This window comes from Protopterus annectens, chromosome 2.part0 (genome assembly GCF_019279795.1).
Source record: "Protopterus annectens isolate FY-2018-M chromosome 2.part0, PAN1.0, whole genome shotgun sequence".
Classification (NCBI taxonomy): Eukaryota; Metazoa; Chordata; order Ceratodontiformes; family Protopteridae; genus Protopterus; species Protopterus annectens.
This window is the reverse complement of record NC_056728.1, coordinates 864,026,697-864,053,621: the sequence shown is the minus strand read 5'-3', so window position 1 is coordinate 864,053,621 and position 26,925 is coordinate 864,026,697. Positions and strand designations below refer to the sequence as shown.

The window sequence follows — 26,925 nt, the reverse complement described above, 5'->3', positions numbered from 1 at the left end:
ATGGGGAGAAAAGAAGGCCTAAAAAAATGACCCAGTAACTAACTATACATTCTAAATATTGTAAAAGATCTAAATACAGACTCTACAGTCTATCTAACTAACACAACACACACTCTCTAAATGACTAAATAACCACTTAAGCTATTATAACAACCATTTTTTGTAAGAAAAGAAACTTTATTCACTGGCCAGAGCTGGTGAATGTCCGATCAAATTGCAGTGGCAAACGATATCTGAGAGAAGATTACGGTGCATCATGGGATAGGGAGTTGGCCTCGAGCTGGTTGATGACCTTGAGCTTTTGCAGTTGGCCGAGTCAGAGCGAAGGATCGGCTCCGAACCCATCATTAAGAATGAACGGCGAGATAGAACAACTTCATATATACTGTTTCTTGCTGTGGTTCAAAGTAATGAGTGTCTTTGCTCAAGCTGCCTGTTTATGGGAAGTATGCATAAGATGGATGACTGTTCTGATTTTTTGGTAATACTAAATCTTATTACTAGGAGGTTTTGGGAGTGATTTTTTTACAGCTCCAGCATAAGATGTTGTAGAGAGAAGGATTGGGTTAGAGGTGTGTGAATTTTGTAGGGAAAATTTTTAGATGAGAGAGAAGCCTCCAAATTAAATAACTATTTATACTTCTCACAGATAGGACTGTTAGTGCTCAGTATAAGTTCATATCTGTGAGCATAAAGCAGTTTGTACACTGTTTTAGGAGACCTAGTGATAAAAGGCTGGTAACAGAGGTGAAACTAGCAGGCTGACCTTCCATCTTGTTCAGTGCTGAGCTTTTAGATGGGCTTCTTGTTGAAATGTCAGGATTCGCAATATTGAGTCCCAAAATGCCAAAAAAAAAAAGGGGGGAATATTCAAAGAAATGGCTATCTCGGGCTTAGCTTATGTATGCTGAGATTCTCAGTCATTTATGCTTCACATTCCAGGACTTAGCATTGCATATCCTGACATTTCAAAAGGTTACCATTTAGATGAGTAACTCGGCACGTAAAAATCCACTACCAAATATTAGCGGACAGGAGTTCCGCTGTGGCGACCCCTAACCGGGATAAGCCGAAAGACACAACAACCATTTAGATGAGTAAAGTAAATTCAGCACTAAGCAGGTAGGACAATATGAAAGAGAGGTCATCTCAAGCTTTGAAATCAAAGGGAGGGGGACTATGATCCTCTACTTCCCATTAGTATGAGCAGATAAGATGTTTGGGCGAAGTTATCAAAGACACATTTTATAGTAAGGGCAGGCAACTCAAGAGCCACTAAGTTAAAAAGCAACATGGATTATTTTGGTGGGCATGATGTAATCTGACTCTGTGGAACACATTGGGAGGGCAAATGCATTTAAACAGAGTAAGGGGTGATACACCTGTGTTTACTTGACTAATGCCAGTAAAACAGGAGAGGGATGGAATTATGTGGTCAAATTATCATACGGGGCAGACAACAAGAGATGTACTAGGTTTAACAACACAACAAGAACATGGTGGGAAAGTTTATTCACACTTGGATCTGTTGCTGAATGACACCAGCTGTACCACAGCTATGGAGTTTATTAAACAAATAAAACATGGGTGAGTGGTCTACAAAAAAAATGCATCGTTCATTATATAATACTGACAAGGACATGTGATTCATGTCAAACTTTAAGAATGCAGTATTAACAAAATGATAAAGTGATACCATATTAAAAAATAAACGTTCATCACTTATTAATACTATAGATATATTGACAATCAAAATAATGTGCATTACATCTAATAACTAACAACATGCAAATACATATTAATTATAAATAACATGTAAAATTTAAAAGATGATGCTAAAATGTATATATTATGTAAACTTATGTAAATGTGCAAAAAGTTCATATACAAATGAATATAGACATATATATATATATATATATATATATATATATATATATATACATATATATACATATATATATATATATATATATATATATATATACATATATATATATATGTATATATATATATATATATATATATATATATATATATATACATATATATATATATATATATACACACACAAACGCTATGTCCATCAGTGATGGACATTTTTTGTGAACACTTAATGTACTTCTTAAAGCCTGACGGTTTGTGTTCTTTAGATTCCTTAGACATATTGACAGCCAAGAAAAGCCAACACACTCACACAACAAGAGAGAAACTAGATCCTCTAACTTAAACAGATCTAGCCCTACACACTCTAAGAAAAGGGAAAAGGGGGGAGAGCTAGATCCTCTAACTTAAACGGACCTAGTGTGAAGAACAACAACAAAAAAAGGGACGAAACTAGAACCTCTAACTTAAACGGTCTAGTCAAAGCAAAAAACACACACTCGCGGGATACCACACAGCAGCAGGCCCAGAAATACAAAATACGAAAACCAAGTCAAATCTGGTAGACGTCACAAATAGGAAGTCACAAAATGACTTATCAGTAATGAGCTATGATAGAAGAATTGTCTATAAGCAATAAATTCCTGAAAAGGAAGTAATAGTAATAAAACAGAGCACCTCATTAGCCCTCTTTAAGAAAAATCTTGACGATTGTATGGGAAATAAGAAATTCATTGCGGGGATCACTTCTGTGGCTCTGCTCAACAGGGGCACAGGAAAATAATTTTTTTGGATGGCAAAAACCAGGGAATCTGTATGGCTAGGCTTATATAGGTCCTAGGGCTGATAGCCTAGTACCTACCTATGAACCTATAAAAAAATGTATCACATAGCCACGACCAACCAAGAAAGCTTCCGTCTGAAGATGCGGCAAACGAGATCTGGGGGGTGTGCTCATGCACCATGGGATACCTCCTAGCCACGAGCCAATCAGAAGTTTTCAGGATTTCTAAAAGCGGCCGAGTCGGAGCTGAGGATTGTCTCCGAACCCACACATAATAATGGAGGCGAGATAGGACTGCATAACATCTAAGGTTTAATACTAATGTTTACACCACTTAAATGTCAAAATGCAGTGCAGCTGTTTATTGACATTACTAATATAGGGTTAAAGAGCTTAGCTATAACACATGCAAAACTGTTAAAATTAACATAAAACAGATAAAAATCCTTACAAACTTCACTTATCTTTTTCTGTTTGACTTGGACCTCTTTCTGTCTTAGACATACATGTATCTGTGTGTGTGTGTGTGTGTGTGTGTGCATATATATATATATATATATATATATATATATATATATATATATATATACACACACACACACATATATATATATATATATATATATACACACACACACACACACACATATATGTATATATATATATATATATATATATATATATATATATAAATATATATATATATGGGATCACTACGGAATACCGAAATTCCACAATTCCGAGACACTAAATTCTGAGGACCAGAATCTCGAGAGTGCGGAATTTTGAAAGTAGTGGATGGGGATTGCTGTACAGTGCGGAATGGGAACTTTGCCATTCAATCCACTGTAGTGCGATCTCGGAGTTGGTATATTTAAGTTGCAGGGGGTGCAGGGGGGCTTACCCCCCCTGCATACAGGTTAGAATAGTTTGTTGGATGTTTTACTTTTTCTTTTTTTTTTTAATGTTTGAGATTCTGCAATCTCAAGATTTAGTCTCAGGATTGTGGAATTTCAGTATTCCGTAGTGAGATATATATATATATATATATATATATATATATATATATATATATATATATATATATATATATATATATATATATATAGATATAGATATATATATATATATATATATATATATATATATATATATATATATATATATATATATATATATATATATATAGATATATATACACACACACATACACTGCAAAATGCCAGGTTTTTGTAATATAAAAAAATGAGGCCACAATAAATCATTTCATAACTTTTCCCACCTGTAATATGACTTATAATCTGTACAATTCAATTGAAAAACAAATCTGTTAGGGGAATAAATATAAAAAATAAAAAAAGTACAATAAGCTGATTGCATACATGTGCACACCCTTAAACTAATACTTTGTTGAAACACCTTTTGATTTAATTACAGAATTCAGTCTTCTTGGGTACACACCTGCCATCAATTAAAGAGACTCTGATTAACCCCAAATAAAGTTCAGCTGTCCAAGTAGAAATTTCCTGACATTTACTCAGTTGCCTACGACAGCAAAAGCCATGGTTCGCAGAGAGCTTACAAAGCATCAAAGGGATCTCATTGTTAAAAGGTATCAGTCAGGGTACAAAAAAAAGTCCACAGCATTGGATATACCATGGAACACAGTGAAGACAGTCATCAAAAAGTTGAAAAAATATGGGACAACAGTGATGTTGCTAAGAACTGGATGCCCCTCCAAAATTGATGAAAAGACGAGACGAAAACTGATCAGGGAGGCTGCCAAGAGTCCTACAGCAACACTGAAGGAGTTGCAAGAATTACTGGCAAGTACTGGTTGTGTACTACATGTGACAGCAATCTCCCATATTCTCCATATGTCTGGGCTATGGAGTAGGGTTGTAAGACGGAAGCCTTTTCTTACAAAGAAAAACATCCAGGCCCCACTAAATTGCAAAACAATACATCGTCTCCCAAAAGCATGTGGGAAAATGTGTTAATGATGAGATCAAGATTGAAACAATTCCAAAAGGTACGTTTGGCGCAAAGACAACACTTCACATCTCCAAAAGAACACCATCCCCATGGTGAAACATGGGGGTAGCAGTATCATGCTTTGGGGATGCTTTTCTTCAGCAGGAACTGGGGCTTTAGTCAAGGTGGAGGGAATTATGAACATTTCCAAATACCAGTCACTTTTAGCCCAAAACTTTCAGGCATCTGCTAGAAAGCTAAAGATGAAGAAGAATTTCACCTTTGAACACAATAATGACCCCAAGCATGCATCCAAATCAACAAAAGAATGGCTTCACCAGAAGAAAAAAGAAGTTATGTACCTACCATAACTTTCCATGTTAGTTGTCCTTCATCTTGCCTTCTTTCCTGCTGAATGGGTTTGGAGCCAATCCTCGGCTCCGATTCGGCCACTTCTATAGCTCAGGAGCTCTTTACTGGCTCGAAGGCTACCCCTTATCAGAGAATGCCCAGCGTCAGCTGCCCAGATCTCGTTTGAGATAGCTCACACTAGACATAACCATAGAAGATAATCCATTATTATTAAACCTGGATATACAGTAAATTGTCATGGTTTGCTTGGGAAGCAACTAAGAACTAAACAAGTTAGCCAGTGAAACCATTGATAAACTCCTCTCAATCCTTGAAGGAAGGGGGAAGAAGGGAGGGACACAAGAAGGAAGGCGAGATGAAGGACAACTAACATGGAACGTTATGGTAGGTACATAACTTCTTTAAGTTGTCCAATCTTGCCTTCATTCTTGCTGGATGGGACAGCGTCCCTAGCACCTCAGTCCTGGGTGGCTCATTGGAACAGACTCTTCAGAACCATGGAACCAAAGGAAGCCCTGCCCCGGGAGACCACATCTACTTTGTAATGAGAAGTAAATGTATGAGGATCTGCCCAAGTAGCTGCTGCACAAATTGAATCTATGGGCATTCTAGATTGAAAAGCTACCGAGGTAGCTACTGACCTGGTTGAATGACCTTTCGGTCTTGCTGGAAGATTTTTTTGTCGCAAATGGTAAGTAAATGCAATGGTGTCTCATAACCATTTTGACAAGGTTACTTTAGAAACTGGAAGGCATTGTTTGTTGTTAGCAAATGAAAGGAACAACTGATCTGATTTTCTCAACTCTTTAGTTCTATGGAGATAGATACGTAGTTGTCTATGCACATCCAATTGGTGTGATCTGTATTCTGCCTTGTTGGAATGATTAGGGAGAAAGACAGGAAGTTCAATGGATTGATTCAAACTGTGTTCTGAACAAGCTTTAGGTAGAAAAGATGGGTTGGTTCTCAGAGAAACCCTTTGTGAAAAACCAGGTATGGAGGGCGAACACATAGGGCATGGAGTTCTGAAACACGTCTGGCAGATGTAATAGCAACTAGGAAGAGAGTTTTCCAAGAGAGAAATTTCAAAGAACATGATGCTGCTGGTTCAAAGGGTGGCAGTATCATGGAGGTCAGAACCAAACTGAGATCCCAAGGTAGAAGGAGCTCTTTCACTGGAGGTCTAAGTAGAGATGTAACTCTCATGAAGGCCTTACAGAGTTTGTGAGACATTAAGCTTGAGTTAAAAACTCTGATGCGAAAATTTGAAATGACAGCTGGTTGTACTGTAATGGCAGCAGCAGCTGCACCAGATCAAAACAGTTCTGCTAAGAAATCCAAAATTTCGTGTACAGGAGCTGTAAGGGGATCTAAATTCCTTGATTCTGCCCAGTAAGAGAATCTTTTCCATTTGCTAGCATAAACTTTTCTTGTAGTTGTCTTATGAGAGGAAACAATAATATCACGCACTGCTGGGGAAATATTGGGGAGCCTGACTAAGATTGGAAGTGGAAGTAACCAAGCTGTGAGCTTGAGAGATTGGAGGGATTGGTATAACCCACCTGATTGATGAATCAAGAGGTCCGGCACTGGGTCCAGAACCCAAAGATGGGCTTAGAAGGTGGGGGTGAAGGAACGGAAACTAAATCTGTCGAGGCCAATAGGGGGCAATGAGGATCATCTTGCAACCCAACGATTTTGCTTTCTGAATGACTTTTGCAATTAGGGGAAAGGGGGGAAATGCATAAAGGAGTCCCTGAGGCCAATTGTGGACTAGAGCGTCCCTGGGTGTCTGACCTGGAGGAAGAACAAGGGAGAAGTAGCTGCTGCGTTTGTTGTTGAGGGGAGAGGCAAAGAGATCGCAGCAAGGCTGGCCCCATTTGTGGAAAATAAGATCCACAGTTTCCTGTTTCAGAGACCACTCATGCGGCATGAGGATAGCCCTGCTGAGCCTGTCCGCTATTATGTTAGATTTCCCAGGGATATGCGTTGTTGTCAGAAAACGTTGGGAGGAAATCGCCCATTGCCATAGTTTGAGGGCCTCTCGGCACAAGGGGTAAGACCTAGTTCCGCCCTGTTTGTTGATGTACCGAACCACTGACATGTTGTCCATCTGCATTGCAATAGTCCCAGCAGAGAGAGAGTTTTGAAGAGCATGCAATGCTAGGGGTACCGCTCTCATCTCAAGGACATTGTTGTGTAAGTGGTACTCGTGAGGTTGCCACGTGCCTTGGACTGTCTTCCCTAGATAATGCCCCCCCACCCACCCTATCAGGGAAGCGTCCGTGGTCACTGTGGCAATCGGATGGGATTCCATGAAAGGTCTGCCCTGAATCACTAGTGGGGAGACCATCCATCAGGAAAGGTATCTTTTGCAAGATTCCGTAATTAGCATCATGTGAGACGTGGGTAATTCCTGGAAGAGCCAGTGTGTGAAAAGAAGCCACTGAAGGATTCTCATGTGAAAGCATGCTAAGGGAACTAAAAGAATGGCTGCTGCCATGGACCCTAGAGCTTGAAGGACATATTTGACTTGAATTCTTTTGCTCCTCAGGAGAAGTGACACCTGTTGTCGGATAATGGAAACTCTTTCTTGAGGCAATTTTACAATCATTTTTCTTGTGTCTAGCTCTGCTCCTATTTAAGTAATAGATTGAGAGGGCAACAAGGCAGATTTTTCAAAGTTTATTGTGATGCCTAGTTGGGCACAGGATGTTATGGTGTAATCTGGTGCCTCTATAAGTTGTTGCCTGGTGGTAGCAATGAGGAGCCAGTCTTCTAGATAAGGAAACACCTGGAACCCTAGACATCTCAGGTGAGCCGTAACTACTGCCATGCATTTGGTGAACACCCGGGGTGCTGTGGAGAGACCAAAGGGCAGAGCTCTGAATTGGTAATGACTGGCCCCTAGCCAGAAGCGTAGAAATCTCCTGGACCGTCTGTCCATTTTAATATGATAGTATGCGTCCTGAAGATCTATGGAGCACATCCAATTGTCCTGACCCAGAAAGGGGAGAATGGACTGCAGTGTTACCATCCGGAACTTTTCTTTTTGAACAGATTTGTTCAATCTGCTGAGATCCAGAATTGGTCTCCAGTCCCCTGTCTTTTTGGGCACTAAAAAGAATCTTGAGTAAGTTCCAGATCCTACTTGGTCTGCGGGGACTTCCTGGATGGCTCTTTTTTCTATCGGTCTTGAAACTTCTGTGACTACCTGATCCCTTAGATTGGGTGGAACATTTGAGATGGATTTTTTTAAACAAGAGGGGGTTGATGGAAGGGAATTTTGTAACCTCTGGATATAATGGATAGTACCCATTTGTCTTTTGTAATAGTTTGCCAGGCAATTGGGTACAATGAAAGCCTTCTCCTGACTGCCTCAAGAGTTGAGCAGTCGGGCATCTCTTCAGGGATGTTGATAGGGTTTGGAAGAGAATGTATCTCTGTCACCCTGATTTTGCAGACCCCCTTCTGCCACGAGGGCGGCATCTGCCATTGTTATTATTTCCCCCTCTGCCCCTAGGGGAAAATTCACCACGTGCATCAGGCAAGGATCCCTGGGATTTTTGAAACAACATCTTTCCACCCTTCTGACCCTTTGGGTATGGTCTGGTAGGAGAGGAAAAACGGACTCCAACATCAGAGAGCGTCTTACCTTCCTGATGGCACCTGGTAAGCGTGTCTTTCACCTGAGGCCCAAAGATAGAGGAGCCATCAAAGGGGGTATTGGTGAAGAACGCTCTGAAAGGTTCCGAAACTGACACAGCCATAGCCAAGAATGTCTCCTAAGAGCCACTCCTGTTCCTGCAGCTCTACTTGCTCCATTGGCTGCATATGAAATAAGCCTCATAGAGGAGTTGACTATTGAATTAAGAGTCGCCAGCTGGGTAGCTAACTTGGCTGAAGCTCCATCACCTGTGGGGTCATGTAGGGTATCTCCAAGCTCTTTTAGGAGATCCTTCTGAAGCCTAGTAAAATGGGAAAGATAGTTCAGGGACCTGAGGGAGAAGATCGCTGATGAAAATATTCACTTCCCATATCTGTCCATCATACGAGAGTCCTTATTCAGTGGATGGACAGATAAGGAGGTTTCAGCTAACTCTGTCTTTGTGGCTGCTGCTACCACCATGGCATCAACTGGGACACCTTTAGTCAAGAATTGTTTGTCCTGGGGAGCTGTGATGAATTTATTGGGTCTCCTCGGGACAGTTTCCATGGAATCTGGAGCTGACCAAGCCTTTCGAGACACTACAGACATGAGTGGATCAAAAGGCAGAGACACCCAGGAGGTGGAAGGTCGAACCGAATGCATCCAGGTGTACAGACTCATCCTCAGAGGGAGCTAGGGAAGTCCAGCTATGCCTCTGCCTGAGAATCTCAAGGATGTCCGAAAAGGAAACATCTTCAGAGGGAGACCTTGGGGACCCCTCCAATTCATCCAGGTCTGTATCTGTGGTGACACTCAGTGTAGTCTAGGTGCTTCCTCTAGCACTTCTTCTTCTGGGGAACCTGCTCAGAATGCTCTGGGGAGGCTTCAGAAGAAGAGAGTTCACCCAATGGGGTGTCCTGGGGCATAGGTTCCCTACACTTTGGGGCTGGAGGAGGAGCAGAGGTTGTCACAGGCCCCGAGTGGGGTGGAGCCAATGGAACCAATAGTGGGGCTGTCTGTGGGGGACAGCACTCTCCGCATGACCTCGAAGGCATCATGGTCTCGGCACAAGGAGTTACTCCAGCTCCGAAGAGAAAGGAATCCCACTCTGCGCCGAGGGCGAAGGCTCCGAGGCTGATGTGGGAGCCGAGCTCAACTGAGCCGACGCTCCGAAAGGGTGAGCAAAGTCAGACAAGGGTCCAATGCCACTCCCCCCCCTCGGAGCCGACGAGAGAGCTTCAGTGCCCAGATACCTCAATGGGAGGAAGAACCGAGGTAATCTGAGCCAACGTCGGAGCCGAAGAGGATGTCATCAGAGCCGAAGGAACCACTAGCGTTCATGAACTCCAGCTATGAAGTTATGAAGGAGCGTTCATGGACTCCAGCTCTGAACTAAGCATAGTCGGAGGAGGAATCAAAATCGAAGCAGATGGAGCTGAAACCTGTTGAGGCGGGCTCAAAGGCATTTTAGCAAGGGTCTGTGACTTCAGCAATCTACTGACCACTCTCTCCACATCCTGATCCAATAACCTTGAGGATCGAGAGGAGTGGGAAGATGAGCGATGACTGGTCTTTACTTTGAAGTAAAGGTAATTGTGGCACAGAGTGAATCGGCTCCAATGAAGGAGACCTAGCTCGTTTGTGGCTCTGAGATGGCTCCAAAGTAACAGTTGGAGCAGATGGAGGAGTAGTCTTGTCAGTGCCAGATGGCACCGACACACTTCATTTGTCAAACTCACCGGTCGGTTCCAAACATGGAGCCAACGGTTTGACTGGTTTCAAAGGTTTCACTGGCTGAGATGCTTTAGCCGCAGAATCATGTTTTAATAATCCCTGGAGGATAAACTTGTTTTTCCACTCCTGCAGGATCCTTGGACTAAAGGCATGACAAATAGAACAAGAGTCCTGCAGGTGCAGAGCCCCCAAGCAGTAAACACAACTAGTGTGCCCATCTGTCAAAGACATCTTTTGACAGCATGAGTCACACTTTTTGAACCCTGAGGTTTTAACTTCCTTGGGCATACTAAGAAAAAAAGACGGAAGTACCACACAAACAGACACACTACAATAATAAAAGTTATATTGATAAAAACCTTAAAAGGAGAGCCTCTAACTTAAACAGCTGTCCTAAGGGGGGGGGGGGCTCTCTAAACTTAAACAAGTTCAGGTAAACAAACAGAAGGCCTAGCGACTAAGGGGCGACGGCCAACACAGAACAAAAAACACAGCAAAGGATGAGATAAGGGGTTTAGGGCTAAATAAACTTACAAACTACTGTAAAACAGTGAAGAAAATACTTTTCAAGTAAATTATTGAATTTTAAATAGAGAAAAAGTTATACTAAGCCTGAGCCAGTATTGACGCAACCTCGCAGCTGAAGCGGCAAATGAGATCTGGGTAGCTGACACTGGGCATTCTGTATAAGGGGTAGCCTCGAGCCAGTAAAGAGCTCTCGAGCTATAGAAGTGACCGAGTCGGAGCCGAGGATTGGCTCTGAACCCATCCAGCAAGAACAAAGGCGAGATTGGACAACTTAACATATTAAAGTTTTGGAATGGCCAAAGCCCAGACCTAAATCCAATAGAAAATATGTGGAGTGACCTGAAGAGGGCTATGCAAAAGACATGACCTCGCAATCTGACAAATTTGGAGTGCTTTTGCAAGGAAGAGTGGGCAAATATTGCCAAGTCAAGGTGTGCCATGCTAATAGACTCCTACCCAAGAAGACTGAATGCTATAATTAAATCAAAAGATGCTGCAACAAAGTATTAGTTTGAGTGTACACACTTATGCAACCAGTTTATTGTATGTTCTTTATTTTTTATATTTTTTTCCCCTAACAGATTTATTTGTTTTGCAATTGAATTGTACAGGTTGTAGGTCACATTAAAGGTGGGAAAAGTTTTGAAATGATTTATTGTGGTTTCATTTTTTTATATCACAAAAACCTTCCATTTTTTTATATTTTTCCCCTCCAACAGATTTATTTGTTTGCAATTGAATTGTACAGGTTATAGGTCACATTAAATGTGGGAAAAGTTTTGAAATGATTTATTTTGGTCTCATTTTTTATATCACAAAAACCTGGCATTTTAACAGGGGTGTGTACACTTTTATATCCACTGTATATGTATATCTGTGTGTGTGTATGTGTGTGTGTGTGTATATATATATATATATATATATATATATATATATATATATGAATATATGTGTGTGTGTGTGTGTATGTATATATATATATATATATATGGGTTCCTATCACTTCATCGAACTGTGTATTCACCGACACTCACCTCTTCGACACCAATCCATCGACGTCCATATCATCGACAGTTCCGGTAAGCGATCTTCCCCCTCACAGGACCCATGGTAGCGCTTCTTCCTGTGTAACACCGATCAGGGTTTACGTGGTTCCGTATAATTTACCTTTAAAACGCTACCATGGGTCCTGTGAGGGGGAAGATCGCTTACCGGAATTGTCGATGATATGGACGTCGATGGATTGGTGTCGAAGAGGTGAGTGTCTGTGAATACACAGTTCGATGAAGTGATAGGAACCCATATATATATATATATATATATATATATATATATACACACACACACACACACACACACACACACACACACACATACATATGGGTTACCTTCCACCCTTTAAAGTGGCAACTGATTGGAAATCAGGTGATCAAATGTAATGGCTTTTTTAAAGTGGAAGATCATGGTATAGTGGGGATCAAGGAATATACCATTTTCCCATTATAGTGTGATCTCAAGGTTGTATATGTAATTAGCAGAAGGTGTGGGGGGTGCAGGGAGGCTTTCCCCTTAAAAAAACTTTGTCTTTTTTTGAATCTTTCTGATTTGATTTTAAGTGTATTTGAATCTTTTTGATTCTGTTTTAGTGCTATGACAGGTGTCCAAAGTTTTGATACTTTGAATGACTGTTTTATATATGTGACTTATGGATATGATTTATACCTTTGACCAGTAGTTATAAATGAGGATGTAGTTTTAGTATTGCTGAGAAAACTGCTGTGACTGGTTGGTCATGTATTGCAACGTGTACAAAAATAGTCTGAATATAGTAGTCATGGAGATTAGTTGCATCCATTGTGTCCCTGCCTTACTTAATAAGCCTGCTGTAATGCCATACATGTGCAGAAAGTCCATGTTTTAGTTTGAAAAATTACAGACTGTGCAAATGGCAGCCCAGCAGTTGAAAATGCAACACTTGTGTATAAAAATAATAGGTCTGTTGTTTTAATGGATTGCATTGGAAAGAAAATGATGTGTGTATAAATACGTGTTTCTTCTGTTTAGCTGCTGTTTGGACTGTGCATTATTTTTTAAGCCTCCTGACGTGGCATGACATGACATGTGGGGCTTGGACCAGTATGGCCTGACACATGCAAAAATATCTGTGGGTTCAAGTTCAGGTTAATTTAACTCTAAATAGACCACAGACATGCAATTTTCATGAGGCAAAAGGATAGTAACTTAGGTAAATAAAATATTATTGATTTTAACTAAAATAAATAAAACAGTAAGTTAAACCAACCAAATCCTAGCTGAAATAAGTAATATTTTAAAACTGCCAGGCAGTGATAGAAACTATACTATCTGAGATTCTTCCAAGTTTGTCCTGTTTTTTTTTTTTGTTACTCTGATATATGCCAGACAGAAAGATTGTACCTCTTTACAGTTTAGAAGACAGTAGCTGATAATTTCTTTATCATTGTAGTTGAGCAAAGCATAGTATCTGCCATCTTTATGAAAAAAGGCCATCCATTCATTCCTGTGTTTGTAGTTACCATTTGTTCCTCCAGTGTTTCCAGGTATCAGAACCGCTGTTATGCTCCTTATAATTCTGAAGTCAAAGTATACCATAGCAAGCAAGCAAGAAGCATACACAGATCAGCACAAGGAGGACTAAGGCATGCTATAAGTCACCATGGCATCAGTGTACTGTCTTTTGCAAGCTTTCAGCACAGATGGTTTGCGGAGCTCCTTTTAAACTTACTCAGGATTACCCATTTCCATAAATATATAATGATGACTCCACCATTCTGGTGTCATAGGCAGGTACAATACCTGAATTAGGGAGTGCCATGCTTCATTTGCATTGTATGCTTAAGCCATTAGCATCCACTGAGCTAAGAGATTCTTTGCTTACAGCAGTTGTATCACACTACTGAATATGCTGCATTCATCTGCACAAGTAAACTGCAAGTGACGTTACATAAAACTGAGAAGCGCAGGTAAACTACTTTAGCTTCTCCATATGTACATTTAGTACAGTTCAGGTTCTTTTAATTGAATTTCACTTGGTAGAGATCTGTCAGCTACCAGTGCTACTGTGTTTAATATCTCATGCCAACATTAATCACCTGCTCCGAAGACTTGCCACCTTAAGATGCAGAAAAGATGAGGCCAGCTGTCTACCACAATTCAGGGGACAAAAAAAAAATGCTAATGCTAGTGCTTCTCCTACCTTCCAGGAAGTCTATTCAAGTAATAAAGATAAATAAACTCAAATGACGTTGAAATGCATAAGATAAAAAAAGAAAAATACATGTGTAAATAAAGAAAACAAAAATGTCACTCTTCTCTCTTTGTTATTTCAGAGCCTTAAAAGCAAAGAAGCCAGCATATTTTGCACCTCTAGTTCCACTGGGATTCATTTTTACTTACCAGTATGACATGGCATATGGCACCTTGCTGAATAGAATGAGAGGTATTGTATTTGCATGTTAACCAGTTTCAGTGCGTGTTAACATTTTCCCTGCATGACCTTTTAAAGGATGACCAAATACAAGTGTTTTCTGGAGTTAATGCTCATGTACGCAGTATATGGGGAGGAGGTCCAGGCCTGTAAGGCTGTAGCAGTCATTTAGAAGTTATTTTTATCTGAATTAAAACTCCTTGTATACAGTGGGCAATGCATGGCTGAGCATGCTATTGCACACTCTTTGAGTCCTATTGATTACAACTGGCCTATAACTAATCTTCAGTGTTATTTGCATTATGTCATACATAGTATGATCAGAAATTTCATATGTAAATATTTTATTGGTTGTAGAGAAATATGTCTTTTGTTTGAACCACTATCTTTAAGTAATGCCCATAATGGTCATTAATTTCTAAATACACATTTCTTCCACTCTGTACTGATGTAAAACCTGTGACATGAGAGTCAGTAGTTGTTACATGCCAAAACTGCATGTTAAGTTACATGTTTATCCCTGTCTTTGCTGGCTCCATTTTATCATTATCATTTCTTTGCACATCAACCACAGTAACTGTGTCAGCACATTGACTGATGTAGCATATAAGGATAAGTGATATAAATTAAAACTAGTCATGCGTGTTTCCCTTCAGCTGCTTAATGTTAATTTGGTAACTTAAAACTAGTCATGAGTCAATGCGGTGGTGGTGCTGCAGTAGCGTTGTCGCCTCACAGTTAGACGTTGCCCGTTCGATTCTCAGTTTGAGCATCTTCTGTGTAGCGACATGCGTGAATGGGCGTTTCTTCGTTGAAGGTTGTGCGTTAGGCCCGGCAAGCCAGTACGTAAAAATCTACTGCCAATCATTAGCGGACTGGAGTTCTGCTGTGGCGACCCCTAACCGGGAAAAGCCGAAAGACACAAACAAAAAAAACTAGTCATGAATGTCTCCCTTCAGCTGCTTAAGGTTAATTTGGTAACTTAAAACTAGTCATGAGTGTTTCCCTTCAGCTGCTTAAGGTTAATTTGGTAACTTAAAACTAGTCATGAGTGTTTCCCTTCAGCTGCTTAAGGTTAATTTGGTAACTTAAAACTAGTCATGAGTGTTTCCCTTCAGATGCTTAAGGTTAATTTGGTAACTTAAAACTAGTTGTGAGTGTTTCCCTTCAGCTGCTTAAGGTTAATTTGGTTGGTTGTGCATTATTATCTTAAGATTAAATATTGGATATTGTGTTTATATCAGTTTGTTCACTACATGCTGTGGCAGTTTTTGCAGGGTCTCTGCTTAGTATATTATTCATAGTTTACAATCAAAATGTCTCTAAGAAAGAGTAATTTTTATTGTATTTCTGCTTATTGCTTTTTATCCATGTTGCTGCAGCCTCAAAATGAGTATAGTATAGCAAAGTAAGGGGTTATTGGAGTGAAGGCTTCCCCCGTTGAAGCCTCCCATATGGGGTATAGGAGGAGGATTCACCCTGTTTGCATGAAAATGTATTCTATTTCAGGTACTTCAGGGCCAGTGAATTAGGTGCTTGAAAGGAACAGTCTTATGATTTGAAGATAAGGCAAGTGTATTTAGTGGGATTGGGAATTGATAATGTGTAGGCAAAGCATCATGGTACTGGTAAATGGAAACGGGTCTATATCATATATTCGAAATTCCAAAATATCGAATACCATAAGTTAGAACTTGGAATTTCGAATATTGATAACATCGAACGCTCAGAATAGCAAATTTTTTCCCAGGGAAAAAATTTGCTGTTCCGAGAAACATACACACAACACAAGCACACCAAAATAAATAAACCACACACATACAATTAACAAAACCCAATCCTCACACTAAACCATACATACATTACTAACTATCCACTTACCTTAACCCGCACCCTAAGGTCCGTAACTCTCGCACCACAGTGGAGGAAATAGTAAAGCCACAGAACGGCCCACCGAAATCTTGCCCTAGGTAAGATTTCGATGTTCCAGGGCTTCGTTATTTTCACCATTCGATGTTTTGGGTTTGATATTTTAACTTTCGAAGTTTTACATCCTCGAAGTTATGATATAGACCCCTGGAAACATGTCAGCTCCTCATCATTCTGCAAAACTTTTACTTGGACCAACACACATTGTTATAGTATTGTTAGGCTGTGAAAATGAAAAATACTCGCATCTGAGTTCAGCAAGAGCCCCTTAAATTAATATTCAAGTCTTACACCCGTTATTTAATTTTTTTTTTTCATGTAGGTTCTCTGGTCAGGTGACCATTTTCATGCACAACTCACAACATTTTTGGTTATCTTTAGCATTCATATGCCCTGTAATAATGGTCAAACATTTGAAAGTGAACAATTCTGTTACAGGTCACCCAACTGACCATCATTTGGCAGTTGTAGCTAACCTTTATATACATGACCTTCCACCTTTGCCCTACAATGTCCTTGTTCTTTTCCTGTTATCATTAAACCCTTCTAATGACTTCTGCAGTACTACTGCTGTAAGCTTTACTCTCCAGGGTCCTAACACTTTTTGTGAAAAAAAACTTTCCTCAAGTTTGTCATGATTGTTCTCTCCCAAGCTCTACGTACAAGATGTCTGCCCTTTGACCTGTCCTTCCCTTTTAACTTTACTCCTCCTTTCTGAACTCTAGATAGTCCATTCTTGTCACCTTTCATTGCATGCTTTCTATCAGCGTCAATTCCCTTGCTCTCTACGTAGCATCTAGAACTGGAACTAATACTCTCTAATGTAGTCCTACCACTGCAGTATACATATAAAGAACGACTCCTGTCACAGGATTTTATCCCTTTCTTTATTGCTTCCTTGGTGCAGTCCAGTAGCTTTTCCAATGTTTTTGTTTATTGCCACTTTTCTTTGTTGTTATCAGTGCCTCTTTTGTGTATGGCATTTCCCTAGTAGCCCTGAAGGTGGGTGTCACTCATTCATCTCTAACACAAATAATAATAAGGCTTGGGGTTTCATTCAGATGCTTTAATATGTACAAACACATCAGGATGGGTAGCAGCATCTTTAAATACGAACGAACTAACAAACAGAGCTTACATACATGTTCACATCTCAACAGCTAACTACAAAATGTCAGTCAGGCTTGCATGTGCTCAGTATTTATACTCTAGTGCAAGCCCTTGGATAGCTCCTTAAAGGTATATATACACACACACATTGATCTACATCCTCCCTCTTAAAAATATTGCCCTTTATGCAAAATAATGTTAGAGCTGGGCATGCATTACTATGTACATTAGAAACAAAGTACACTGTTCATGTCCTAGTTGCTTGATATCTGCAACAGGATTTAGAGATATGACCATATTTCGTGACATAACAGCTGGGACTAGATTTACCAACAGGGACAGTCTACGGTGCACAACTCATATCAGGAACTTCTGGATTCATCATAAGAACGGGAATGTCCTCTGGAATTGGAACAACGAACAACTCACTCGAGGATATTCTCTCTCTCACAGGCTATCTGCTGTGGTATAGGCTCTGACACTAGTCTGAAATGCTTCCGATTCTGCCTAAAAGTTGTTCCTTCTGATTCTATAATGTACAATCTCTGCTTCGGACCAATATTCTTCATGACACCAATCCGATCATAACCTTTGGACGTTTGCATCCTTACCCCTTCTCCCTCTTGTAATGGACTGAGCGGTCTGCTGGTCTTATCATAGTAGGACTTCTGGGATAGCTGCTTCCTCAGCGGACTGGTTTTCACTGATCTATTGTTCTTGACACATGGAACCAACAATTAATTACTGATTGGTAATGTGGTTCTGGTTTGTGTCAACAAAAGTCTCTGAGAAAGTGAACCAAGATATTTATTTATCTCTAGGAACATTTCTGAGATTCAAGAGATTCAGGAAAACATCAGTATTATCTCGTTTAGACTTCTCAAGTAACTGTTTTGTACTTTGAACTGCGCATTTTGCCAAACCACTTGACTACGCTGGACTAGTTGTGACATGAGTAAAGTCCCATTCCTCTGCAAATCTTTTAAACTTTTGGCTTGTAAACTGCATGCCATTGTCAGAAGTAACTTTGTGCAGACTTCCATGCACTGCAAAATGCTGTTTCATCATTGTTATAACAGTACTAGATACTAGGTTAGGAAGTAAGTCAATCTCGAACCAACTGGACTAAGAGTGTACCAACACCAAATAATGTTCACCATTCCACTTGAAGATATTGGTGGCTACTGTCAACCAAGATAGTTCTGGAACCTAGTTAAGCTGAAGTGGTTCTTTCTGTTCATGAAGCTTTGTACTACTACATACTGAACAAGAAGAAAGTGCTCTGTCGATGTCAAAACCAAAATATCATCTCTGTCACCCTTCTTTTGGTAGATTCGTTTCCTGGGTAACCACAATGCAACATAGTAATGTACTCAGGTTGCAAGTACTTTGGAACAATTACTTTCGAACTTTTCATTATGATACCTTTGTCAGACAAAATCTAATCTCTGTATGGAAAATAAGAATGCACTTCTTGAGGTAAACTATATTGCTTTGACGGCCATCCATGATTGACAAAATGGTTGAGCCTTTGTAAAAATGGATCTGTGGCTGTGTGTTCACTCAGCTCTTCAAGACGTTTGGAAGAAAAATTTCTCACTTCCATAACTTCAAAATCATCAAGCAATTGAGAACCTTGGTTATCATTCTGCTCAGTGATATTTCTGAGTGAGTGATCTGGATAATGTATCAGCAAGATAAAGAAGTTTGCCTTTCTTGTAGACAAGATTGAAATTGTACTTTTGCAGTCTCAGCATCATACATTGCAGTCAGGCAGGAGCTGAATGCATTTGCTTTCTCAGGATAGTGGCTAATGGTTGGTGATGTGTTTCAATCTGGATAGTTCTACTATAAACATAATTATGGAACTTCAAACATGCAAACACAATTGCCAAAAGCTCTTTCTCGATCGGGTGTACTACTGTTTAGTTTAAATAAGAGTTCTCGATGCACAGGCAAAAGGTTGATCCCCTTGTAGAATGACTACACCAAGTCCAAATTTTGAAGCATCACAGTAAAGTGTTGCTGGTTTGTGAACATCAAAATATCTGAGCGTTAGCGGACTGGCAATTCTCTGTTTCAGGACATCAAATGCTCTTAGATGTTGCTCTAACCAAGACCAGGATACATCTTTACGTGTCAGCTCTCTGAGTGGTGCTGAAAGTTGGCTCAAGTCTGGAATGAACTTGCCTAGGTAGTTTACCATGCCAAGAAAATGTTGCAGGGCTTGAAAATTGTCTGGAGCTGGCATCTCGAGAATGGCTTTTTGCTTTGAAGGCTCTGGTTGTAAGCCTGTACTCGTAAATAAATGACAAACGTAAAGAACTTCGTGTAGCCTGAATTTGCATTTGTGTGTGTTGAGTTTAAGATTCACCTGGCATGCCCTTTCTAGAACTTTTCTGATGTTTCTGTCATGTTTGGCTTCATTACGACCGCCTACCAGTATGTCGTCTACTATGATAGTACAAGGATACCCAGAAAAAATTTGCTCCATTGCACACTGAAAGACTTCACTTGCAGAATTTATCCCAAATGGCATTCTCATAAATCTGTACCTGCCAAATGGAGTACTGAATGTAGTGAGCAATGAGGATTTTTTGTCAAGCTGAATTTGCCAAAATGAACTCTTTGTATCTAAGACAAAAAATAGTGGCATTTGACATCAAGGCTGCAACTTCAACTGTGCACATTGGATGATGAGGTCTTTTTAGTGCTTTGTTCGAATCTCGTGGCTTAAAACATATTCTGATGTCCTTTCTTATGCGCTACCACCATGGAAGATATCCATTCAGTTGGTGTTTCCACTGGACAAATTACTCCTTGTCGCACCATTTTGTCCAACTCTGCTTTGACTCTGTCCTGCATGGCTATTAGAACTTTACGTGCTGGCCTGATAACTGGACTGACCTCTGGGTCTAACTTCATGGAGTACACAACTGGGAATTTGCCTAGTCTGTTTTGGAAAAGATCCGTATATGCAGAAAAAATGTGCTGGGCAAAATTAGAGTAGTGGTCTTTTAAGCTAACTTAATGGACTTCCTTATTAAATGAAAGTAGTCCCATTTTCAAAGAATCTGTGAGCCCTAATAATGACTGAATGTGCCTGTTGACCACATAAAATAATAAGTCGTAACATCTTCCTGCAGAGTAACTTGAAAGCACTACTGAGCCTTCAGTTTGGATTTCTTCACCTCCGTAATCAACAAGTTTTGCACACCTTGCCAAATCAAAACTTTCACCTTTACATACTCTGGCGAACATTTCTGCAGACATAACATTGCACTTAGAACCTGTGTCCGCTTTGAGCTCTGTGGGTTTGCCATTTATCTGAACAGTACAAAATACTTCATTCTTGGCCCTTAAATCAACTGCATTGACCGTTTCCTGAAGCACTGACACACCATCAACATAAAGAGTAGGCTTGCCACAGTCTAACTGTTCAACTCGTTTCTTAAAATGTTCCCTTTTAATAAAAGAGTGTGTGTGCCTTTTGATTTACAAAAGTTTTTGAAGTGATTACATTTATTACATTTGTAGCATTGTTGACCAAATGCTAAACACTTTTCCTCTTTTAGGTTCATGATTACTGCCGCAGTTACAACAATTGGCAATGAAAGTGGGTGGGAGCCTATGTTTTGAGTTTGCTGACTCACTCTTGTGCTTCACTGAGTTTGGGCGAAGTCTGGAATATGCTAGAAAGTTCTGGGGTTTACCAGTAGGTGCATCAGGGGCTACAGCTGCCATGTGTTTGGGCCTGTTTCTTTTAACCACATGCTGCATACTGTCGATATGAGCTTTATCACTGTGCCTTCTAGAGCTGCTCTCATTTGTAAACATATTTATGTGTTTTTCTGTAAGCTCGTATATCTAACAAATTTTAATGACCTTATTCAAATTTAAATCACTGTCACGAAGCAAAATCTTTCTCACAATATCATCTTTTATGCCAAACACCAGTCTGTCCTTTATCAGCTCATCCATTAAGTCACCAGATCTGCACGTTTTAGCTTTAATCCTCAGGTCAGTTATATATGCTGCAAAAGTTTCACCAGGCTTTTGATCCCTTATGTAAAATAAGTGCTTTTCCATTGTAACATTTGTCTCAGTGGTTACACGTTTCTCTAAATTTAAGTTTTAAGCACTCTGGGTCCTCCCTTGACTCAGCCTGTACAACAGTATGACTGTTTTCCTCCTCTCCAGCATAAATAGCAGGTGCATACACAAATGAGCATTTCCTTTCTATAGCTTCTGACCCAGCTAAATTAAATAGAATAAATGTGTTTGTACGGTCATCTTTATCAGAAAATGCAGCCTGTATGAAAATGTCATACTTTTGCTCAAACACTGTCCAGTTCTCAGCAATATTACTGTCAAACACAAGTGCACTGGCCTCTCGAAATCCATCTGTCTTGCCCACAAAGTATACGCAAACACACTGAAAATATGGCCCTTGTAATTATGTATGAACAAACTGTGCTGTGAGCTTGTAACAACATTCAAATGCACAGTAAACTCTTCAAAATACTTTACTTTGCATAATATGCTCTATAATGGCTGTACTTTGCAAACTATGCCTTGTAATAGCTGTATTTGCGAAATAGCTTTATTGTAACACTGCGCAAACATGCTAACACTTTATACACTTCTAATAGCTCGGATATCTTTGCTTAATACGAAAATACATTTGCTTTGTGAAAAAATGCAGTTTCACTTTATTTTATGAAATTCAGACTTTATTTCAAATATTTTTATCAATATCGTACACAGAGCTATCAACCTTTCATCAACAAAAGGAGGAACACTAGCCCTCATAATGTGGAACAAATGGGCAAAATGAGGAACACCTACTAACAGCTTACTAACAACTTCATCTAGGAAGGTCATAGGATGGTTAAAATATGCCAGTTTTACTTACAAAAAGATCATTTAATGACTTAACATCATTCATTTCTATTGATCATGGATATCAGTTAAAAAATTCCTAATAGAGAATGTGTATCAGACTCTCAATGAGGAACATCGAGGAACATGAACTTTTTAAGAACCCAAATGAGGTACGTTCCTCGTAATGAGGTACACTTGAGAGGTATAATCGTACATATTTATTTATGTGAAAATTATTTAGAGCATTCTGTATGTCTCGTTTCATATTATGTGAATAAGAAATATTGCTGAGCAAGATTTATACCTGAAATTAGTTTCTGACCTGTTTTGCGAAGTATACACAGTTTTGGGATGGACCACTGCTGTATATTCCACCAGCATCTGCCTTAAATCATTTTCGCCAAGCCGTTCTTAGCTTAATGCCCCTTTAGTATACCGGTTCTGTCTTCAGGCCCTTTAGATATATTGTTTCTGATACCATGATCTTCTGGATATGCCATTTCTGTCACCATATCGCTCATTCATGTCTATTACAAATAAGAAGGCTTGGGGTTTCGTTCTGATGCTTTAATATGTACAAACTCATCAGGATGGGTAGCAGCATCTTTAAATATGAACAAACTAAAAACAGAGCTTACATACATACATGTTTACATCTCAACAGCTAAATACAAAATGGCAGTCAGGCTTGCACATGCTCAGCATTTATACTCTAGTACAAGCCCTTGGATAGCTTCTTAATGGTATATACACACACATTGATCTACAGTGAGGGTCCAATGTGCAGTTCGTCCTTTGCAATAACATTGGTCATAAGCAAGCACATCACTGGGGATGAACTCCCACTGTATGGGAGGAAGAATGAGGCAGCTGCTATGTCAGTGAATGAAGATGGGTCCACTGATCTGCTAAAATAACTACAGAGCTATAGCCCAGCTTTCAAATCATGCCATCCTAATAAAAAATGATTGTGCTTAAGCAGTTGCACTTAAATCTATATATTTGCCACTTTGAAGCAACTTATCAGCATAATTTCTGGAGAACATTTAATGCAGATAAACATGTTTTCCTTCCAGAAGACTCTTTCTTGCTAAGTCTGGCTGCTGTTACCCCAGCTTTGTTTATTTCTCAGATGTAAACCTCTGTAAAATCTGGTGTTTAAATCAGTATTTAATAGCAAACATAAGATATAACTGAACTTTTAGTGTTTTAAAGTTCTGGTTAAATTTCCTGTCAGAAATTGTTAACATTATGTCTCAAGCCCCTTTAAAAATGTACTAAATGTGCTTTTAAGATGTCTGTTACTGATGACCATCTACTTTGTGTTTATTGTTTAGGGGCAAAGCACTTGCAGGAGTCATGCAGCGTATGTCACGCTTTTTCCTCTAGGGTCCTCTACAAATTGGGTACATAACTAAAAGATTTTTGAATTGGACATAAATGATGAATTATCATTACTGTATAGCATCTGTCCCATTACCAAACTGAAAATTCCACAATGAGAAATCACTGTCAGTCTGTGTCAAATAATGTTTACTATGTTATACTTAAAAACTCTGCAAGCAGTCCATGATGTCTTTGTATTACAGAATACTGCATTTGGAGTATGTGAACGTTAATTTGCAGAATATATCAACTTTGTAAAACCATTGTAAATATGTGTGTTCAAGTCTATAAACACTTTACTACCATGTGGTCCAGGCTGTGGTTGAAAAGGGTCCACTTACCTGGTAAACAAGTCAAAATAAATAAGTACAGCTGTCTTTCTAAAAGAAAGCAGTACATGAAATGGAATGAGTTTACTTCTGAATTATTTTTCATCCCTGCTGCTGTGTATTGCAGAAATCAGTAAGGTCCTTTGTTTTTTACTATCTGCATACATGATATACATATAAACTACAAGGTTTGTACCTTACTCTTCATAAGTCTTGATTTGGTGAAATGAACAAAGCATTGTATATACGACTTGGAAGAAAGGCTAAAAAAGTCTAGCCTGATTCTGACGATTGCTATGACAAAAATGCATATTTTTGTTACCCCCAGAAGATTATGGATGATCTTTCTGTCCTATCTAGCAGCAGTAAGTGACCTGTCTAATTCACCAGATGCCTAGGGCATCCTTTTTGATACTGAATTAAAATTCAGGAAGTAAATATATTGTGCTAAGAAACTTTTGGATTAGTCATTGTCCTTCTAATGCCACAGCTTCACTATGGTTGTGTGCTGTACACAAATATGCAGTCCGGTCTTATAGCCAGACTCGACAGTTCTTATCATAGCGTGGATATATTTATCATAGTTGGCTTCTGGAAGAAGCATCAGTCTTCTGCAGCATAGTAAGAATCTTACATCTGTTTGACCAAACACTCTTACACCACATTTTACCTCTCCGTTTCACTAATCTATAGGTGTATGACCCACTTAGAAAATGTAGATGAAAGCCACTGTGGTACAGCGGTAGCGTTGTTGCCTCACAGCAAGAGGTTCTCCTGTTCGATTCTCGGCTGGAGTGCCTTCTGTGTGGAGTCTGCATGTCCTTCCCATGGTCAAGTGGCCTCCGAAAGACATGCATGAATGGGCATGCCTTCGCTGAAGGTTACGCGTCGGGCTGGCAACTCGGCACCATAAAAAAACTACTGCCAATCATTAGCGGACCGGAGTTCCGCTGTGGCGACCCCTAACCGGGAAAACCCGAAAAAAGAAGTTATGTTCTTACCATAACGTTCCATGTGGAGTGTTCATCTCACCTTTGTTCTTACACACGGGTTCGGAGCCGATCCTCGGCTCCGAGTCGGCCTCATAGCAAAGCTCTGCATCTCAGAGAAGCTCGAGACCAGGCTATATCCCACAATCCTCCCTGCCATTACTCAGATCTAGTTTGCGAGTAAACCAGACCAATAACCAAAAACCTCAGGTGCTAGGGCTACACACTGCCACAGAACTCAGAGACACTCTCTCACTTAACAAATTAACTAAGGGTAGTGAAATATACCCCATGAGGCAAGAAACAATATACCCGGAAGGGGTTAAGGCATTTCGACCAGACTCTAGTCCTACTCGTTCTTCCAAACACGTGAGGGAGGGAGGGGGGAATGTAAGAACAAAGGCGAGATGAACACTCCACATGGAAAGTTATGGTAAGAACATAACTTCTTTATGTGAGAGTGTTCAATCTCGCCGTTTGTTCTTACACACGGGTAGCGTCCCTAGCTCCGTCACCCCGAGTGACTCATGGAAGAACGTTCCTAAGCGCAGTGGAACCAAAAGATGTCCTGTCTTTGGAGGCTTTGTCAACCCTATGATGAGCGATGAAAGTATGTGGTTTAGACCACGTGGCTACTGCACAAATCGTGTCCAAAGGCAGATGAGCTGCATGAGCCAAAGAAGTGGAAACGGATCTGGTAGGATGGCCCTTAGGTTTGGCAGGCAAGGCCTGATTCGACTTAGAATATACAAAAGCTATACAATCAGTAAGCCATTTAGATAATGTACGTTTTGTAACTGCCATGCCCTTTTTATTGTCTGCAAATGCGACAAAAAGCTGATCTGTTTTCTTGTAATCTTTAGTCCTATCCAAATAAAATCTTAGCTATCTGTGGACATCCAACTTGTGCAGCATATTCTCCAACTTGCTGGTATGGTTCTTGGAAAAAAGTAGGGAGTTCTATGGACTGGTTAATATTCGTGACAGAACATACCTTAGGAAGGAAAGACGGATTTGTTCGCAAGGAGACTCTATCTGGGTGGAAAATTAAGTAAGGCGGCCTGACTGATAGTGCTTGCAGCTCTGATACTCTTCGAGCTGAAGTAACAGCTACGAGAAAAAGTGTCTTCCACGACAAGAACTTCAGGAGGCAAGACGAGGCTGGTTCAAAGGGTGGCAACATTAGTTGTGACAATAATAAATTTAAATTCCACGGGAATAAAGGGTCTCTGACGGGCGGCCGAAGATGGAAGGTTCCTTTCATAAAAGCCTTACAAAGCCTGTGGGACATAATGGGAGAACCTTCCTCACCAACATGGAAGTTGGATATGGCCGCCAACCGTACTCTTAGTGTGGAAGTAGAGGCTAACTTTGTGAAAGAGGATAGATAGAATTTCTAGAACTTTATGTAAGGGAGCTACCAGGGGGTCCAAGTGTTGGTTATATGCCCAGTATACAAAGCGTTTCCATTTACTCCTGTAGAGTTTTGTAGTGGAAGCTTTATGAGAGGCAACCAGAATGCGTTGAACTGCCGGAGAAAGTAGATCAGACCTGGCTAGGCAGGGAAGTGGAGCAGCCAAGCTGCTAGTTTGAGGGATAGAAGAGACGGGTGAGGAACTCCCGACGAATGGGTCAGTAGATCTGGTACTGGGTCCAGGATCCACGGTTCCTCTGTTTGATGGGCCCGAAGAAAGGGGAACCATATCTGTCGAGGCCAGAATGGGGCTATGAGTATAATTGTCCTTTCCAGGTTCCTGGCTTTCTGAAGAAATTTAGGAATCAAGGTGGTAGTTGGAAATGCATATAGGAGACCCAGGGGCCAATCGTGTATCAGTGCATCCCTGGGGACATAGAAGGGCAAAATAGCTTCTGCATTTGGCATTCATCGGGGAAGCAAATAGATCGCA

The 26,925-nt window shown here is 40.1% G+C and overlaps 1 protein-coding gene across 1 annotated transcript in view; it reads left to right on the top strand.

The window, feature by feature from the left end:
- PLGRKT (plasminogen receptor with a C-terminal lysine) overlaps positions 1 to 26,925 on the top strand; it is a 1,070,348-nt gene that overhangs the window by 986,449 nt on the left and 56,974 nt on the right. The window contains exon 4 of the mRNA XM_044061128.1: positions 14,294 to 14,403. Coding sequence (XP_043917063.1) covers positions 14,294 to 14,403 — 110 coding nt within the window. The remainder of the gene's footprint in view (positions 1 to 14,293; positions 14,404 to 26,925) is intronic.